The 21636-nt window shown below is 41.2% G+C and overlaps 1 protein-coding gene across 2 annotated transcripts in view; it reads right to left on the bottom strand.

Annotated features, from left to right (window-relative positions):
• CLNK (cytokine dependent hematopoietic cell linker) overlaps positions 1–21636 on the bottom strand; it is a 258741-nt gene that overhangs the window by 55516 nt on the left and 181589 nt on the right. The window contains exon 12 of one of the 2 annotated variants that reach the window (XM_073610079.1): positions 3641–3766. In XM_073610079.1, coding sequence (XP_073466180.1) covers positions 3641–3766 — 126 coding nt within the window. The remainder of the gene's footprint in view (positions 1–3640; positions 3767–21636) is intronic. The other variant, XM_073610087.1, reaches the window with a different exon arrangement.

The raw sequence follows: 21636 nt of genomic DNA, 5'->3' as shown, positions 1-21636 counted from the left end.
CGTTGGACTAGCATACAGACGAGCAGATTTTTCAACCGGACTCGAGTCCGTCGGAAAGATTTGAAACATGTTTTATTTCTAGGTCCATCAAACTTTTGGGAAAAAAAAGTCCGCTGGAGCCCACACACGATCAAATTGTCCGACGGAGTCTGGTCCGCCGGACCAAGTCTGCCGGAAAGTCCGCTTGTGTGTACGCATTAGAGACCAATTTTTAGGGTGGAACTTTTGGCAGTCTCATGAGCCTGAGATTTTGCAGGTAAGACAGCAACCAAATTAGGGGCATGATGGAATTTTGAAATTTTGAAGGTACGTGGTTTGATAGTGAGAGGTCTTTACAAGGAGGTTAAATTTAATTAATGTGGCACCCAGAACTAACAGGTCTGACTTGGTCCCAGACTCACACAAACAGCACCACAGCATTAAACATGCACAAATGTGGCAAAAAACAGGGAACACACTGGCATTGGCGATCCCTAGACCTGTAATCCTGGACAGCCAACTAACAAAGCTTTGCACAGGCCTGCAACTGAATTACCACTGGAGATGAGACAGATTTTCACTCACTAAAGATGCATAATTAAAGTGATTATTATTATTATTATTATTCACAATTTATATAGCGCCAACAGTTTACACAATGCTTTACAATGTAGAGGGGGGACAGCACAATTACAGTACAGTTCAATACAGAAGGGACAGGAGGGCCCTGCTTGTAGAGCTTACATTCTAAACGGGGGGGGGGGGGGGGTACAAAAGGTAATAGATGCGGGGAATGATTTGATGGGGTTGTTAGGTGGGTGTGGTATGGGCTTCCATGAATAAGTGAGTTTTCGGGGATCTCCTAAAGGTGGACAGGTTAGGGGCTGATCGGATATACCGGGGCAGGGGGTTCCAGAGGATGGGAGAGGCTCTGGAGAAGTCCTCAAGGGGAGCATGAGAGGAGGTAACAAGGGAGTTAGAGAGCAGGAGGTCCTGGGAGGAACGGAGGGGATAATTTGGGCGATATCTACAGATGAGGTTGGTGATGTAGCTGGGGTGATGTTGTGGATGGCCTTGTGTGTTGTAGTTAGCATTTTGAATTTTATATGGTAGGGTAGAGGAAGCCAGTGAAGGAATTGGCAGAGAGGAGCAGCAGTCACGGATCGGTTAGTGAGGTGTAATAGTCTAGCAGCAGCATTCATAATAGAATGAAGGGGAGATAGCCTGCGTAAGGGTAGGCAACTAAGGAGAGAGTTGCAGTAGTCAAGTTGCTTTGTGGTGTCATTAGTAAGGAAGGGGCGAATTCTGGAGATGTTGCGGAGGTTAAGGCAGCAGGATTTAGCCAGTGACTGGATGTGGGGGCTGAAGGAGAGGTCAGAGTCAAGGATTACACCCAGGACCCTGGCATGTGTGGAGGGACCAATGGTTGTGCTGTTGGTAAAGTCATGGGGGGGGACTGGGAAGGAGGAAATATTACAAGCTCAGTTTTAGAAAGATTGAGTTTGAGAAAGTGGTGTGACATGCATACAGAGATGTAATTCAGTAAGTTTGAGATCCATGAGGAGATCGAGGGGGTGAGTTAAGGAGTGGAGAGATAGATCTGGGTGTCATTGGCTTAGAGATGGTATTGGAAGCCATGGGAGGTTATCAACTGGCCCAGGGAAGAGGTATAGAGTGAGAATAGGAGGGGCCCAAGGACAGAGCTTTGGGGTACCCCAACAGAAAGAGGAAGAGGAGTGGAGGAGATGGAGTTGTAAGTGACACTGAAAGTGTGCTGAGATAGGTAGGAGGAAAACCAGGATAAAGCAGAATCACAAGTGATCGTAAAGTCTTGTTTTTTTCCTTCAAAAATAACAAACATGTTATACTTACCTGCTCTGTTGCAGTGGTTTTGCACAGAGCAGTCCAGATCCTCCTCTTCTCGGGTCCCTCTTCTGTGCTCCAGGCCCCTCCCTCCTGTCGAGTGCCCCCACAGCAAGCAGGTTGCTATGGGAGCACCAAAGTCGAGATGCAGCTCCGTGTATCCATTCAGACAAGGAGCTGCAGCCCCGCCTCCTCTCTCTCCTAATTGGCTATCTGACTTTGATTGACAGCAGTGGGAGCTAATGGCAGGAGGGAGAGTCCCAGGTGACTGAGATACTATTTGACAGAGATGGGTCTCAGTTAAGTATTAGGGGGGCTGAGGGGGGCTGCTGCACACAAAAGGCATTTTATTTTAATACATTGAATGCATTAAGATAAAAAACCTTCTGACTTTACAGCCCCTTTAAGAAGTGGTCAGGGGCAGGTTCTATTCTGTCACAGTGCTACATTAGAGCAGCTGATGCAGGAATTAATGAATCAAGCTGTCCAATTATAAGACATCTGTCTTACTGTACCTGTTTAGCATCATTGTTAAAAGGCTCTGTTTTCAGCATATGATGAGCTGGTGAGATTTACCATCTGGACACACACATCAGTGGTGATGTCTGCTAAAAGTCACAAGAGCCTCTACTAGGCATGATCTGGGGAATTATCTAAGCTTCCTGCTCCATTATAATGGTAAAGAAAATTATCACATTACCTAAGCAGATAAACCTGTTTTAGTTCTATCTGTGCCACCCACGACAGTTTCTATTTCAGAGTGAGTCTAGTGCAGGTCTGCTCCTAAATAACCACATAAAAAACTGCTGCAGATCACTGTCCCATGTGACCCGTTTTACAGGATGTGAGCTATCAGTAGACAGCTCACATCCCTTTCTCTGCCCTTGCAGTGATTAGCCTACAGGAGTAGCGCTTGCAGGGCTAACAATCCTCTTCCCCCCTGCTGTGAGCTAAGCAGGGGGGAGGTAGGGATGGCAGAGAGATCAGAGCATTTAGCTCCAGCTCTCCGTTCTCTTTGCTGCCTGCCACAGATATAACAGAGAACTGATTGCTCCTAATTAATAAAGTGGCTTGCTAATTAGGAGCAGCATCTGTGCCATGTTTAATGCCGCGTACACACGGTCGGACTTTTCGACCGGACTGGTCCGACGGACCAAATCCGGCGGACAATCCGATCGTGTGTGGGCTCCACCGGACCTTTAGCGGACTTTTCGAGTCGCAAATCTGATGGACTTTAGATTTGGAACTTGCTTCAACTCTTTACGTCGTAACTCCGCCGGACCCAGAAATCCACTCGTCTGTATGCTAGTCCAACGGACAAAAACCGACGCTAGGGCAGCTATTGGCTACTGGCTATCAACTTCCTTATTTTAGTCCAGTGTACGTCATCATGTACGAATCTGTCAGACTTTTGTGTGATCGTATGTAGTTAAGTCCGTTCGTTAGAAAGTCCGCCGCAAGTCCGCCAAAAGTCCGTCGAAAGTCTGTCGGACGGGCTGTCGGACTTTTGTAGCTGAAAAGTCTGACCGTGTGTACGCGGCATTACATTTAGAAGAGTGGTGCAAGCTTGTGCTTGCACCACTCTTTGTTAATTTCCCTCAATATGTTTGGAGTGCACTATATTCTTCATTTATACAAAATTATACAAAATACATGTCCCCTATGCTATTTTACAAAATGCAACACAAAATGAATAATATATATATATATTTAAAAAATACTTTTTTGTGCACCTATCCCTATCAGAAAAGTATGCAAAATACCAGATTAAGTTATGTTTTATTCTATTGACACTCACTAAATTGGGAAATACATTCTTGTATCTTGCCTCTGACGTAGGTCTGAGCTCGTCTTGTCTGCTCTTGGCATTCTTACAAGATCTCGGTATGCTCATGCTGAAAGTTGGCTTCAGTCCAGTTTTCTGCTGAATTCAAAACATAGGAGGTCACAGATTGGGGAGCAAATGGATTAGAAGATCATTTTAAAGAGAGTTCATTAAAGGCAAAATCATCAGTAACTACAGCCACAAACCAGACTATCTGTCTACATGGAACACTTTTCATTTTTATAGTTTTGATGAAACATTAAAGCCCAATTCCAGTCAATGCTTTTTTTTTAAGTTTTGGATAGAGTGGGTAAGAGATAGAACACCTGTCAACCTAAAGTGGAACTTCACTCTCTCAATCAACATTGACTATTTTTAATCCTTAATCCTTATGCTTCTAGCATTGGTAAATGGATAGGAAAGTATATCATAATTACTTGTTTTAAACATTTTTTTTACATTTCTTCAGTTACGTCCTGGTTTCCATGCTTAGACAAATAATGTCATACATCCCAGGAGTCTTCAATTGGAGAAGAGAGGATTTCTCAGCTAAGCACACCCTCTCCTGCTTGTATGATTGAGCTATGGGCAGATGGATTCTAGGAAGTAAACGCTACATGAATCATCTGCCCTTACTCAAGAAGGTCACGGCCAGAAATGCTATAGGGCGTTTTTCAATGTGATTTCTCTGTATAATAAAGCATGCAGACATGGATGGATGGGGGAGTTTGCTTTGAATATTAAAAAAATAATTAAATAACATTTTTGGTTTGTGGTGCTCAGGTGAAGTGTAGTTCTTTAACCGCTTCAATACTGGGCACTTTCACCCCCTTCCTGCCCAGGCCAATTTTCAGCTTTCAGCATTGTAGCACTTTGAATGACAATTGCGAGGTCAGGCAACACTGTACGCAAATTAAATTTTTAGCATTTTTTTCACACAAACAGAGATTTCTTTTGGTGGTATTTAATCATAGCTGGGTCTTTTATTTTTTGCTAAAAAAAGAAAAATTAAAAAAAAAATGTTTTTCTTTAGTTTCAGTAAATTTTGTAAATAATTATTATTATTATATAGGATTTATATAGTGCCAACAGTTTATGCAGTGCTTTACAATATAAAAAGGAGACAATACAGTTATAATACAATAAAATACAAGAGGCTTAAGAGGGCCCTGCTCAGAAGAGCTTACAATCTATTAGGGTGGGGCAGGTGATACAAAAGGTTGTAACTGTGGGGAATGAGCTGATGGAAGTGGTAAAAGATTAGTTGGAGACATGATAGGTTTTCCTGAAGAGATGAGCTTTCAGGGATCGCCTGAAGGTAGCAAAAGTAGGGGATAGCCGGACCGGTGGAGGTAGCGAATTCCAGAGGATGGGAGAGGCTCTGGAGAAATCCTGGAGACGAGCATGGGAGGAAGGGAAAAGAGAGCTTGAGAGTAGGAGGTCTTGAGAAGAGCGGAGAGGACGGTTTGGTTGATATTTGGAGACATGGTGATGTAGCTCGGGGCAGAGTTGTGAATGGCTTTGTATGTTGTGGTTAGTATTTTGAATTTAATTCACTGGGTGATTGGGAGCCAGTGTTTGGGAATGGACTAGTGGGTTGGCAGACACTGAGTGGTTGGCAAGGTGGCTAAGTCTTGCAGCAGCATTCATGATAGACTGAAGAGGGGATAGCCTATGGAGAGGCAGGCCAATGAGAAGGGAGTTGCAATAGTCAAGGCAAGAGACAAGGGAGTGAATGAGGAGCTTGGTGGTTTCATTTGTTAAAAAGGGGCAAATTTTAGAGATGTTATGGAGGTGAATTCTACAAACTTTTGACAACGATTGGACTTGGGGCTGAAATGACAAGTCAGAGTCTAGGATTACACCTAGTACCCTGGCGTGAGGTGAGGGACTGATAATTGTATTGTTGCTTTTGATGGAAAAGTCAGGGAGGGGGGCACGGGCGGGGGGAATATTATTAGCTCAGTTTTAGAGAGATTTAGTTTAAGGAAGTGGTGTGACATCCATGCTGATATGTCCGTTAGTAAGTTAGTAATGCGAGAGGAGACTGAAGGAGTGAGGTGAGGAGTAGACAGATAGATTTGGGTGTCATTGGCGTATAAGTGGTATTGGAAGCCGTGGACAGTTATCAAGTGACCAAGGGAGGAGGTGTAGATAGAGAAGAGAAGGGGTCCAAGAACAGAGCCTTGGGGGACCCCCACAGAAAGGGGCAATGGAGAGGAGACAGAGTTGTAGGTGACACTGAAGGAGCACTGTGATAGATAGGTCCAGGATAGAGCAGAATCTCGGAGGCCAAGGGAATGTAGTTTATTTAAAAGGAGTGGGTGGTCAACAGTATCAAATGCCGCAGAAATGTCAAGTAGTAGGAGTATGGAGTACTGGCTGTTGGTTTTAGCAGTTAGTAAATTGTAGTGAGTTTTAGTAAGGCAGTTTCCGTGGAGTGCTGCAAGCGAAAGCCAGACTGTAAGGGGTCAAGAAGGTTATTTTCTCTGAGGTATAAGCTAAGACGGTTGTAGACTAATGCCCTGTACACACGATCGGACATTGGCTCAAACTTGTCTTGCATACACACGGTCTCACGTGTTTTACGTCACCACGTTCAGAACGGTTGGATTTTCCGACCGTGTGTATGCACGACAAGTTTGAGCCAACATCCGTCGGAAAAAATCCATGGATTTTGTTGTCGGAATGTCCGATCAATGTCCGATCGTGTGTACAGGGCATAATCGTTCTAGAAGTTTAGAGGTGAATGGGAGCAATGAGATGGGTCTTAAGTTGTTCAGGTTGGTGGGGTCCATTGAGGGCTTTTTAAGTATGGGAGTGATCTGCGCATGTTTTAGAGTGGAGGGTAAGGTGCCACTAGAGAGGGAGAGATTGAAGAGGGAGCATAGGATAGAGGAAGAGGGTGACCGTAGTAGTTGTGAGGGAACAGGATCCAGGGGACAATTGGTTAGGTGGGCAACTGAGAAAAGTTTTGTAACCTCTTCAGTAGTAGTCAATTCAAAAGAGGAGAGTGTTGAATGTGCTGTTAGGCAAGGTATGTTGGGTGGGGAAGATGTATGCACAGTGGAGATGTCCTCATGAATTGCATCAATCTTGTCTTTGAAGTGATTGACAATCTCTTGGGCAGTGAGTGAGTCAATGGGTAGAGGGGGTGGGGGACAAAGCAGAGAGTTAAAGGTTGAGAAGAGCCAACGGGGACTGGATGACAAAGTATTAAAAAGAGAGACAAAGTAGGCTTGTTTGGCAGCATGGAGGCAGGAATTGTATATAAATAAGTAATTTTTCTCCTTCACTGATGTGCGCTGATGAGGCGGCACTGATAGTTTGCACTGATGAGGTAGCACTTATGGGCACTGATGAGGCAGCACTGATAAGGAGGCACTAATGAGCACTGATAGGTGACACTGATGGGCACTGATAGGCGGCACTCATGGGCAATGATAGCCGCCACTGATAGGCAGCATTGATGGGCGGCACTGATGAGCAGGCACTGAAAAACAACATTGATTGGTGTCACTGATGGGCACTGATTAGTGTCACTGATGTGCACTGATTGGTGTCACTGATGGGTATTGATTGGTGTCACTGATGGGCACTGCTGGGGCTGCACTGATAGTGAGGGCACTGATGATCAGTGCCCTAATTACCTGTACAGTCTCCCCTGCGAGGAGATGCAGCTGATCTCACTCACTTTGTCAGTGTGAGGCGAGGAGAGCCGATAAAAGGCACTTCCTCATTTACATGTGATCGGCTGTGATTGGACACAACCGATCACATGGGTAAAGAGCCGCATCATCGGCGACCACGATCACCAAGCCACGCACCCCACTGGCTTGCTAGAGAGGTTACACTGGGGCAATGTCATAAGACATCACCCCAGACTGAGAGGGGAACGAGAGGGGATCCCGCCCATCATCGTTTTACTATATGGCGGGTGGGAGGTAGTTAATATTACTGCTGTTTCTCTATTAGAGAGATTTCTCCTTACTTTCTGTCTGACAGGTGTTAAAACAAGAAGTAAGGGCAAATCTCCCAACATCCTATCTATCTGACAGTTGTCAGAGCAGGAAGTGAGGGAAATCCATTCAACAAGGGCACAATTAACAACTGGAAAAACATTTTCTAGTATAGTGAGGAAGGAGTTTATTGCTCTCTTTGTTCCCATAGGGGAGATTTCCACATCACTATATGTCTAAGTGACAAGTGTCAAAAATAATAGAAGGAATTAATCTCCTACTGTATATGGTGACATGGTCAACATTTAACATGAACCTGTGTCCAGATCATGCACACTAAAGTACGGTATTTACAGATTCTGAACAAGTAGTGAAAATGCTTTAAAACAAGCCCTCTTATTCATATTGGTATCTATAAGCATTTGGAAAAAAATAATTTTCAATTATATGTATGTTTTTCTATGTGTTCCTGACTGCACTCTAATGTAAATACAATGTATTGTTGGAATCTTACAGAAAGAATAATTTTACTATAGAAGCAGCAAAGAAGTCAGAAGTGGCTTGTTGTAGATCACTTTTCTGCTTCAAAAAAAGGGGGGAGAGAGCAAAGGGTGAAGAACTTTTGTTGCTTGGCAAGAATGTTAACAGTTTAATGTCCATAGTCTTGGCACAGGTGCACTTTAAAGTCTGACGCAGACAGCAATAAGAATCTGACTATTTCCAGCCTTTCCTTAAAGCGGAGTACCACCCAAAAGTGGAGCTTCCACTTGTTGTACTCTCCCCCCCCCCTCCGGTGCCACAATTGCCACCTTTCGGGGGAAAGGGGGGGCAGGATACCTGTCTTTCACAGGTATCCTGTTCCCACATCTGGGAGCCTCAGCCGCGGGTATTGACGTCACCGTCCAGGCTCCCTCCTCCACCCTCCTCCTTCCCCGGCCACCAGGAGAAAGGAGCGGAGCCTCGCGCATGCATAGGGTTACCGCCATGAAGCAAAGGGTGGTACTTATATTGGTAATCCAATCCTGTGGGGACAGGGGCAAATAACTTTTCCAATACATCAAAAGCACTTTACGAGCCTGAAATAAGGCCCCGGAGACAGCCTCTTTAACAAAAGTGGCAGAAATCACCATATCTAAAATACCAAGGATAGAAAATAAGGGATCCAGAGATTAATTCAATTGGAAAGTCTGATTGATTGTAGGAAGGACGGTGTCTCAGAATCTATGGAGCTTGGGGCTGCACCATAGAATATGAACCAGATCCCCACGATCCCTCCCACACTTGGGACAAAGGGGGTCCACCAGTAGGCCTATTTTATGTAATCTGAAAGGAGTATAATGCACTCCAAGCAGGATATATAACTGTGAGAGGTGTTTGCGATACATTTAAGGAGCTGTAACACCCTGCCTCCATAGCTTCCCCCCCATTGATCTCCTGTCAATTTGCCCACATCTGGCTCCCACTATACTCTCGCCCAGCCAACCACTGTACACCCTTCCATCTTAACTTCTTCTGATATTAAATGGAATGTCAGTTTCAACCTTTTTTTACAGTTTCACATGTAATATACATATGAAGAATATAGAAATATGTTTTACTAATATTTTATATGATGCATGTATTTTAAAATGTTTACACCGGTTCCCCGCAGTCAAGTTTCTTACCAGGAATTCTTATGCAAAAACAATAAAAAAATTTTTTTATTGTCGATTTTGCTTGTGTGTTTTAAAACAAAATTCCATATTACATATGACAGATAAATGATGCAGAATAAAGCTTATATAGTTTTCTCACAGGGAAAAGCAAACATAACAATGGTAAATCGTGTCCGCTACTGTTTTTTTTTTTACTATTCAAAATATTGTTTTGTGGCTTTATTTAGCCTTGTTGATAGAAACTATTTTCCTATGTCTACTTTTCGTTTTTATTTTAAGGAGTCAATAGAACCAGCCCAAGTTTGGTAGATTGTTTCAGACATGCTATAGAGATTGGAAAAGGGTTGTCCAAAATTATAATTAATGTTTGTCAAGTACACTGGTTTTCCATGATTGTGTATAAATCTGTTCTCTTTCCCCATAATTCCTTTTTCACTTTGTGTCCTTATGTCAATTTATATAAGGCAGGATCCAGAAGGATGTATGGTTTGCTGAAATATAACATATGTGATATCATTCAAGGTGGGTATGATGTCACTGAGAATGTGGCTACATGAATAAATGACTAAATATTATATTTAATTTATTGTCTTTTTAATGGTATAATTAGCTAAAATATGTGAACGTTGTCCACTTATTGCATGAAATCATATTCATTCATGTTACAAATAACCTTGTTTATTGGTATAGTATGTACAGCGTAATTACTGTATGTACAATATGTACATTCATATTTGCTTGTTAGATTTACAAGGTGTGGCTAAAAAGTTTGGCAAATGGGCCGATATATCAAGGGGAACATGGGCCAGGTGCGCAAGCATGCACATGGCTATTCCAGAGACACGTCGAAAAGTGCCACCTAGCGTGGAGTACATGTGACCATCAGGATAAACCCACTGCGGGCAGACAAACATAGTCAGTCTGAGAAGTAGGGTCACAGTACAATGGAGCAACAAGTGAACATCAAGTTCTGTTATTAATTGGGTAAAACGATGACAGACATGCATGAAATGTTGGTGCAAGTGTATGGGATGGAAGCCGTGAGCAGAAAATGTGTTTACTACTGGTTCAAATGTTTTCACGACAGGAAGGAGATGACTGAGGATGAGCCACGTTCATGTTGGCCGTCAACAAGCGAGTGCGACAAATACTGGCACAAGATCGGCAACTGACTCTGCTATTGATGGCAGAGAAATTGGGCATTAGCAATAACACAGTGCGCAACATTCTCTGCGAAGATTTGAGCGAGCGCAAGATCTGTTCCCAGTTTGTGCTGCACAAGCTGACAGACGGACAGAAAGCAAAATGGATGGAAACTTCTGGAGATTTCATTACCATGTGTGACCAGGATCCCTCCTTTCTGTGACCCATCATCACATCATCCAGAATCCAAACAGCATTTGATGGAATGGCATTCACCTTCTTTCCCGCAACCCAAAAAGAGTCGCCTGCAAAAGGCCAAGGTCAAGACAATGTTGATCACCTTCTTCAACAATGATGGCATCATCCAAGAATCTGTGACAGCAGTTCTGTGATAGATTTCTAAAGAGGCCTTTGCTGACGGTTTCCAGAAGCTTTATGAACGTTGCCAAAAGTGTGTTGTTAAGGATGGCGATTATTTTGAAGGCCAATAAAGGTAATTTGTTTGTATCTTCTGTTTTGTTTATAGTGACATGTCAGGAATTAATTCATGCAGACTTGTAATGCTACTGACAGGCCCATTTGTGTAAATGTATGAAAAATGCATAAAAAGCCAAAAGTTTGTGTTTGTTGTGGATAGAACATGTACTGTCTAGAAATTTTGTTAGGTTTTTATTGCTGTTTGTGTCCCCATTAAGGAGATTCGCGCTGACTGTTGGTCCTGGCCACCATTGTCTCCGGTATGTTTTCTGATACCATTCATCAAACTTTTTAGACACACCTTGAATAAGCTGTGCTGCCTAGTGACTGAGCATTACTGCTCCTCTTATCCTTAAAGTGCCTGTAAAGAAAGTAATCCTTTAGCCCTCCATAAACCTGCCTTATTTAAAACATTATAAAAAATTACCATAAGTACCATTTTTTAAATCAGTGATCACATGACCGCTAGGCTCTATCTTCTTCCCCCAGATCTGAGGGCTGAGAGTAAAGACTGAAACAATGCTCAATGGCATCACAGATCTCAGGAGCAATTGTCAGCCTACAGCCATGGGCAGGCCAGTAGGCGTTACTGCCAGTTTAATCACAAGCTGAATAGGATTGTGTAAAGGATGCTGTGCATCAGTACACTGTCTTGTAAGCCAAGAAATATCCTTTAGCTTTTGTTTTCATGGCTATCTAGAAAGATCAGGCTGCTGGCAGGATAAAGAGATGCTTGATAAAATTATTATTTAAGGGATCACAAGAAATTACAATAAATGGCTTTTGTTGTTTTAGGTTTACAAACAATTCAAAAAGCCATTCCTCCTCCAGTTCTGACTCCATGCAGACCCATGCATGCATATATCCTAATAAAATTTACTGTATGTCTTTGTTAGGTTTGTACATGTGTGCATTTACACAAGTACATGTGTATCTGGTAATACTCACATGCACAGCAGACATCCTCACTAATGCATGAGATGTTTCAATACTTTCTGTGTTAGGCTGGGTTTCCCATTCACCCTTTCACTGTCTCTTGAGGGTGTGCTTATTCAGTTCCAGGCTTCCCGTTGTCAGCTCTGCGTTGTTTGCAGCCTTGAATGAACCATTACTCAAAATAAGCACCAAAGGAAGGGGGGCACCACACAGTTTTTTTCCCCTAGATTTCACACTCTTAACTCTTTCACTGCCACACTCAACATTAATTCAATTTTTTATAATTGTCCTTATTTGTGTTCACCCCCTCCCTGACCAGAGCACTTTTTACAATTTGGCACTGCGTCGCTTTAACTGACAATTGCGTGGTCATGCAATGCTGTATCCAAACGAAATTTGCATCCTCTTTTTCCCATTAATAGAGCTTTCTTTTGGTTGTATTTGATCACCTCTGTATTTTTTATTTTTTGTGCTATAAACAAAAAAAGAGCGACAATTTTGAAAAAGAAAAACAATAATTTTTACCAAAATATCCCCCAAATTTAAAGAAAAAAAAAAAATTCTTCGTCAGTTTAGGCCAATATATATTCTTATACATATTTTTGGTAAACAAAAAATTGCAATAAGCGTATATTGATTGGTTTGTGCAAAAGTTATAGCATCTACATACTATGGGAAAGATTTATGCCATTTTTATGGCATTTTTATTATTTATTTATTTTTGTTACTAGTAATGGCGTTGATCTGCGATTTTTAGTGGTACTGCGACATTGTGACGGACAGATCGGACACTTTTTACATTTTTTTGGGACCACTGACAATTATACAGCGATCAGTGCTATAAAAATGCACTGATTACTATGTAAATGTCACTGGCAGGAAAGGGGTTAAAACTAGGGGGCGATCAAGGGGTTAACTGTGTGTTCCCTCAGTGTGTTCTAACTGTGTGGGGATGGGAGTGACTAGGAGAGGAGACATATAGTTTTTCCTACTTAGTAGGAACAAACTATATGTTTCCTCTTCCCTGACAGCACAAGGATTTGTGTGTTTACACACACAAATCTCCATGCTGGCGCTTGTGCACGGCATTGCGCGTGGCCAGCGGCGATTGTGCCTGCCTGCCACATGCCTCGGGTCCCCCACCATGCAGCGGTGCCGCGCCCTCTGGTGGCCGAAAAAGGGTAGGACGTACCTGTATGGGATTTCGCCCAGGGGAGCCATTCTACCGCAGTATATCTGCGTGAGCCGATCGGGAACTGGTTAATACATGGTTTCTTTGGCATAATAAGTGACTACATTTTAATTGTTTGGTTTGAGATATTTTCAGATTATATTTTGCCTTAACGTTTTTGTGAAAGTTATAAAATAAAAAGAACTCTTAATATATTTTTCTCTTTATAATATATTAAAAGATTTCTAAAAAGTATTAAAAATTTGCATTTTTTTCTTCAGTTAGAGGTACATCATTTGATTATATTCCATTTAGTGTTAAAAATGGTTTATATTTAATATAGCTGTTTTCCCAATTACAGCTAAATATTTAGTGTATAAAAAATTATATTAAATATAGTCGCGGCTTCTAGCATTTCAAAAGTCTTAATTCACAATGCTTTAACATAAGGATACGGCTATCTAATTTAGCCATGTGGCTGTAAATTTCAATTCTCTTTGGACTGAAAATAACTTTCCCTGTATACTTTCCTGTGTGTTCGTTTTGTGAATTGGGCCTCAAATGTCCTGTAACTTAAGCAATGGAAGGCAGAGGGGGGCACCACTGTTGGGTTCTGCTAGGGCATCAATTGTTCTTAATTTGTCCTTGATTGTTTGACTTGGCAATCTGGCCACCTGCTTGCCTTGTCCTTACATTCAAGGTTGGCGTTTCTCAATTGCGTCCCCTGGGGTTGAACACTGCCAGTCTTTCTATTCCCATTGACTCATTTTGGAAATCTACTTTTTTTTAATAACTTCTTCTAATTGTCAATAAATTATGGTCCCTGCATAAAAAATCTGAGGACAACTGTATGGTAGGTGCATAGAGTCATAAGGCAGAAGGGCTTAATGGAAAAGAAAATACTAGAGCGTCTGTAATATCTGAACCAGATTTGAGTATATTTTTACACACATTTATGGGTCAGCTGAGACTCATAAGGACTCACTAAACACAATGCAGTCTGCCAGCTGGCACCAAGGATGCTGATTGAATCCCAACTATAGATAACTAGACGCAGAATCTATCATTGGAATACCATCTTAAACATATGACAAAAGAAAGAATTGAAATGTAAAAAAATGCAATAATAACTAAAAATATGTACTCTCTAAAATAAACTACAGTATACCTTGTTAAAATAGCAGAGGTAGAAGGGACAAACATCCCCTGTGTTTGCTATTTATTATGCTTCACTCTAGCCTTGAACCTTTCCATTTTCTTTCCATTTTTCCCATTTTTAAGCACTCCTCTTGGTTTGCTTTTGGTATGTACAACAAAAAAAAAACGATACTTCAAGCAAGCATAGAATTTGCAATATGTTTATCTGTTCTTGACACAACTAAACTAATTTTATGATTTCAGTCTCTCATTTTACTGCATAAAACAAAGAATGGCAACTCTGATGATATAGTAAATTACATTTATTAAGTAATACTTGAAGTTTAATACCTAATAAACAAACCGATTAATCATACACAGCTTTATCATTATTTTCTACAACATTTATAACACAATATATAGCAGTTTCATATAAAACTGCCAACAATCACTTTCATAATAAAACATCATATCAATTAAAGTATATTTTCAGTGGTTTCCTAGGTGGGGGAAGGCATCTGTGCAACAACAGCATTACCCTTTTGCTGCCGGGCCCTAATTTCCACTTTTAACCTCAGTTGGCCAGACTATTTTTGGTATTTTTCATTTTTTATCATATTTTACTATTTTTACTTAAAGTTCCTAAAATACCCCCAAAGATGTACATTTTCCGAAAGGACTGGCCCCATTGAAAAAAAAATGGTGCTGCTGATTTTAAACATCCTGCGATAGTTGCACAAATGTTTATAAAAACAATATTTCTTATACAAATACACTAAAAATATTATTAGTGCAGAAACACAACATAACTTACACAATTTCTACAAAATCTTAAAGATAATAACGCATTGAGATTATAAATTGCAAGTATTTGTAAATATTTAAGCTGTGAAAATCAAACATAATAAAAAAAAAAAACTGTAAATAAGTAACCTACTCTAATATTTGGAATACGGCTGCAGCAACAACAAATAAAATATTTCCTATTTTCATATGCAGCTATTAGGAACTTTTAGATCATCGTTGCATATTTTACAGTTTCTCGTTACCTCCTGTTGTTTACAAAGCTTAGTAGCTCAAGCTGAAATTTAAAAACACAAGCCAAGTGAATAAGTCAAGGGAATGACTCCTCCCCCTCTAATCCTCCTTTCAGATAGAGTATGGAATTGCAATCAAACAATTTGAAAGAAAAAAAAAAACATATTCTGTGCCCTCTCTTTAGAAATCTATTTATCTGAGATAGCAAAGTAATGTGTGTACCCTGTGTTAAATATTTAATTGTAAAACAGAGGTATATATATATATATATATATATATATATAAATATATATGAATCGGATACAAATTCAGCTTAGAAACCTTTATGCTGAAAAACATATAAAAGGAAAAAAATGAAAAAAAATACCACAAACCACTATAGATCTCCTTGAATGCTTGAATGTAGCTCATATGTACAGTATGTATGTATAAATGTAGTTTATACAGAAGAAAGTAGCTAAACCCTTCTAAGCTACATTACAAAAGTGTAAACCAGGATGCCGTTGAATCTTATCAATATTGTCAGCTATAATTGCAAATTCCTCATACCATATAACAGAACCTGGGAGTATACAGTGCCTTGAAAAAGTATTCATACCCCTTGAAATGTTCCACATTTTGTCATGTTACAACTAAAAACGTAAATGTATTTTATTGGGATTTTATGTGATAGACCAAAACAAAGTGGCACATAATTGTGAAGTGGAAGGAAAATGATAAATGGTTTTCAAATTTATTTAGAAATAAATATCTGAAAAGTGTAGCATGCATTTGTATGCATTCCCCTTTACTCTGATACCCCTAACTAAAATCTAGTGGAACCAATAGCCTTCAGAAGTCACCTAATTAGTAAATAGAGTCCACCTGTGTGAAATGTTATCTCAGTATAAATACAGCGTGAAGCCCTCAGAGGTTTGTTAGAGAACCTTAGTGAACAAACAGCATCATGAAAGCCAAGGAACACACCAGACAGGTCAGGGATAAAGTTGTGGAGAAGTTTAAAGTTTAAAGCAGGATTCGTTTATAAAAAAAATATTGCAAGCTTTGAACATCCCACGAACCACTGTTCAATCCATCATCCTAAGATGGAAAGAGTATGGCACAACTGCAAAACTACCAAGACATGGCCATCCATCTAAACTGACAGGCTGGGCAAGAATAGCATTAATCAGAGAAGCAGCCAAGAGGCCCATGGTAACTTTGGAAGAGCTGCAAATATCCACAGTTAAGGTGGGAGAATCTGTCAAATGAGCTGCTTGGAAGTACAAGAGTAAATTTGTGCGCCCCAGGGCCCCCCACTGGTCCTCGGGTGAAACAGGACAAATTGGGCAAAGCAATAGCCCAATTTACCCCAAACAAATTTTACCATTTTAACCTGGAAAGATCTTAGTTTGTCTTTTTTAATAAGAATGGGGAGGGCTTGGAACAGATGAAGAAGGCGAGGGAGTAGTGTCATCTTAGCTGAGTTGATCCTGCCCAACCATGATTATATCTCTAACGGCACCCACTTTTTTAAGTCAAGCTTGAGTTGTCGGAAAATCGGGGATAGTTTGCCTCGTATAGATGTTCTATTTTAGATGTGAGGTTGATTCACAAATAGCGGATAGTCGAGTCACTCCAAGGGAACTGAAAAGAGTTTTTCAAGTTCTCTACTAATGTGGGGGGTAAGGAGATGTTCATTGCTAGGGATTTAAAAAGATTGACTTTTAAGCCTGAAACTATAGCAAAGGTATCCAAAACTTTACAAGCTGTGGGGAGGGACGTGACCAGAGAGGTTATGAAGAGGAGTAAATCTTCCGCAAAAAGGGCACATTTGTGTATTTGAGTTCCACACTGAATGCCCCGAATATCTTGGTTACTAAAGATAGCCATTACTAGGGATTCTATAGCAATTGCAAAAATTAGGGGAGACAGGGGACATCCCTGCCTGGTGCCTCTAGCAATTCTGAGCGGGTCAGAATAGAGTCCTTGAAATCTAATTCTCGCTTCTGGAAAGGAATAAAGGGCACTGATAATTCCTATGAATTTTTCCCCGAAACCCCAATGAAGCAGGGAAGCAAATAGGTAGGGCTAGGAGACATAATGTCGAGGGAGAGAAGCATGCCCCCCTGGCGAGGGCCCACATCCCATCCTGACTGGAGTAGGGAGATAATGTCCACTGCCCTCCGCACTTGATCTGGGCCTTGTCTTCCTGGGATAAAGCCGACCAGGTCCTTGTGAATGTAGAGACTGATGAAGGAAGCTAGGCAGATGGCTAATATTTTGGTTATAATCTTAAGGTCGTTATTAATAATATTTTGGTTAACCCTTTTTGGCTACAGCTTTTCACTGACACAGATAATATGCAGATGCATATTAAACATTTTCTGGAAACCAATAAACCTTCGGCTGCACCGGGGGTGGTATGGGATACTCTTAAAGCATTCGTCAGAGGGATGTGCATAAAAGAAATTAATACAATTAAAACTAGAAGCAGACAGTGGGCAAGGGATGCTAGTCAGGCAGTGGAGAAAGCAGAGGAATTGTTTCTGCAAACTTCCACGCCTGAACATTAGAGGTAATGGACAGATGCACAGAAACTCCACCGCACTATACATCTACAGCAAGCTGACAACAAAAGATTTTTTACCTCTCAAACATACTTTGAAGAGGGAGAAAAAACTGGCCACATGCTGGCCATGATAGCCAGGTGACAACAACCACTGCAAGTGATACCTAGCATTACAGCATCATCAACACTAACTGTCACTGATACACCTTCCATACTGAAAGAGTTTTGCTCCTTCTACCAGGACTTATACTCCTCTAAGGTGTCTTACCCTGCAGATGAATTAACACAATTCCTAGACACTATCACTCTACCCCAGCTTCAGGAAACAGATAGGAAACTCTTAAATGCTCCTCTTACTCTTGAGGAACTGCAACTCGCACTAGCCTCATTTCCAAACGCAAAGGCCCCGGGTAATGATGGACTGCCAATAGAACTATATAAAAATTTGGAGGAATACTCCTACCGGAGCTACTCCATACACTAACAGAGGCGTTTAACTCAGATTCCTTGCCGAGATCCATGTATGAAGCAGTAGTGGTAGTTATTTTAAAACCTGGGAAAGAACCTGATAAACCCAACTCCTTACTAAAGTCATTGCCATGAGTCTCTCAAAGGTGGTGTCTAAATTAGTACATCTGGACCAATCTGGCTTCATACCAAACAGATCCACGGCAAACAATCTCCCGCGCCTCTATCTCAATATGCAAATACCCACTGATAATCAGGGACAAAGAGCTATCCTTTCGCTAGATGCCGCTAAGGCGTTTGATAGCGTTGAATGGGAATACCTATGGAGAATACTAGAAAAGCTTAACCTGGGAGATAATATAATTTCTTGGATCAAATTATTGTACAAAGCGCCAAAAGCCTGCATTAGGATAAATAACACCTTATCACCTTCCTTTGACTTACACAGGGGAACTAGGCAAGGCTGCCCCCTCTCTTCATTACTTTTCGCCCTAGCCATAGAGCCTCTGGCAGCTGCCATAAGGGGGAACCCAGAAATAATACCATAAGGGGGTCTTGCCATAAGGGGGAACCCAGAAATAATAGGATTTAAAAGGGGTGAAATGGAAGACAAATTGGCACTTTACGCCGATGATGCACTTCTGTTTTTGGGTGACACTTTTAAATCCCTGGTAAAACTTATGGAATTGATACACACATTTAGATGCAACAACTTAGATGCAACTTAATAAAGATGATCTGGAGCCCACAGATATTATATGCACTCCACAATGCCCCTATCTGGATCCCTATCCATGTATATAAGAGGTGTAACACTATCTATCGTACATTGATATGGAGAAAACAGATTCCAAGAATTAAGTTGGAAACCTTACAGGAGGCAAAGCACTCAGGTGGCCTAGCGGTACCAATTCAATTTTATTACTTTATGGCGTCCTGAGCCCTCCGACCCCATTCGGAACATCATGTGCACCCAGATTTCAGGTGATGGACTTGTGGAATGCATAGAGGCAGGTGACCTGGGAGCACTGACCCAATACCCCACACTACTCCTTAGTGTCTTGCAGGACAATTTTATGGGTCAGATGGTAGACGCACCAACTAGAAATAAAACATTACTAGATCTACTGATTACCAACAATACAGACCTGATAACAGATGTGGAAATACGGGGCAATTTAGGTAACAGCGATCACAGGTCAATTAGTTTCAGTATAAATCACACAAATAGGAGACATGAAGGGAACACAAAGACACTGAATTTCAAAAGAGCCAACTTCCCTAAACTACAAACCTTGCTAAAAGGCATAAATTGGGATAAAATATTAGGAACAAAGAATACGGAGGAGAGATGGGTTTGCTTTAAGAGCATATTAAATAAGGGCATTAGCCAATGTATCCCATTGGGTAATAAATTTAAAAGAGCGAACAAACATCCTGGATGGCTTAACTCCAATGTAAAAATGCATATAAAAGCAAAGGAGAAGGCCTTCAAAAAATACAAGGTTGAGGGATCATCCACAGCATTCAGAATTTATAAAGAATGCAATAAGAAATGTAAGGGTGCAATTAGGTTGGCTAAGATAGAACATGAAAGACACATAGCGGAGGAGAGCAAAAAAAATCCCAAGAAATTCTTTAAGTATGTAAACAGTAAAAAAGGGAGGACAGACCATATTGGCCCCATAAAGAATGAGGAAGGACATCTGGTTACAAAGGATGGGGAGATAGCAAAGGTATTGAATTTATTCTTCTCCTCAGTCTTCACGAGTGAATCGGGGGGCTTCAGTAACCAAAACTGCAGTGTTTATCCTCATGACACAACACAGGAAGCACCTACATGGTTAACAGAGGACGGAATTAAAATTAGACTTGAGAAACTTAACATTAATAAATCAACGGGACCAGATGGCTTGCATCCGAGGGTACTTAGGGAACTCAGTCAGGTGATTGCCAGACCGTTGTTCCTAATTTTTACAGACAGTCTATTGACTGGAATGGTACCAGCTGATTGGAGAAAAGCCAATGTAGCACCAATATTTAAAAAGGGCCCAAAAAACATCCCTGGGAATTACAGACCAGTTAGCCTAACATCAATAGCATGTAAACTCTTGGAGGGGATGATAAGGGACTATATACAAGATTTTAGTAATAAGAATGATATCATTAGCAGTAATCAGCATGGATTCATGAAGAATCGTTCTTGCCAAACCAATCTATTAACCTTCTATGAGGAGGTGAGTTGCCATCTAGATAAAGGAAGGCCCGTAGACGTGGTGTATCTGGATTTTGCAAAAGCATTTGACACAGTTCCCCATAAACGTTTACTGTACAAAATAAGGTGCGTTGGACCATAGGGTGAGTACATGGATTGAAAACTGGGCGTGTTCAGAGGGTGGTGATAAATGGGGAGTACTCAGAATGGTCAGGGGTGGGTAGTGGGGTTCCCCAGGGTTCTGTGCTGGGACCAATCCTATTTAATTTGTTCACAAACGACCTGGAGGATGGGATAAACAGTTCAATCTCTGTATTTGCAGACGATACTAAGCTAAGCAGGGCAATAACTTCTCCGCAGGATGTGGAAATCTTGCAAAAAGACCTGAACAAATTAATGGGGTGGGCGACTACATGGCAAATGAGGTTCAATGTAGAAAAATGTAAAATAATGCATTTGGGTGGCAAAAATATGAATGCAATCTATACACTGGGGGGAGAACCTCTGGGGGAATCTAGGATGGAAAAGGACCTGGGGGTCCTAGTGGATGATAGGCTCAGCAATGGCATGCAATGCCAAGCTGCTGCTAATAAAGCAAACAGAATATTGGCATGCATTAAAAGGGGGATCAACTGCAGAGATAAAACGATAATTCTCCCGCTCTACAAGACTCTGGTCCGCCCGCACCTGGAGTATGCTGTCCAGTTCTGGGCACCAGTCCTCAGGAGGGACGTACTGGAAATGGAGTGAGTACAAAGAAGGGCAACAAAGCTAATAAAGGGTCTGGAGGATCTTAGTTATGAGGAAAGGTTGCGAGCACTGAACTTATTCTCTCTGGAGAAGAGACGCTTGAGAGGGGATATGATTTCAATTTACAAATACTGTACTGGTGACCCCACAATAGGGATAAAACTTTTTCGCAGAAGAGAGTTTAATAAGACTCGTGGCCACTCATTACAATTAGAAGAAAGGAGGTTTAACCTTAAACTACGTAGAGGGTTCTTTACTGTAAGAGCGGCAAGGATGTGGAATTCCCTTCCACAGGCGGTGGTCTCAGCGGGGAGCATTGATAGCTTCAAGAAACTATTAGATAATCACCTGAATGACCGCAATATACAGGGATATGTAATGTAATACTGACACATAATCACACACATAGGTTGGACTTGATGGACTTGTGTCTTTTTTCAACCTCACCTACTATGTAACTATGTAACTA

The sequence above is a fragment of the Aquarana catesbeiana genome, linkage group LG01, assembly GCF_042186555.1.
Source record: "Aquarana catesbeiana isolate 2022-GZ linkage group LG01, ASM4218655v1, whole genome shotgun sequence".
Classification (NCBI taxonomy): Eukaryota; Metazoa; Chordata; class Amphibia; order Anura; family Ranidae; genus Aquarana; species Aquarana catesbeiana.
This window is presented reverse-complemented; position numbering and strand designations above follow the sequence as displayed.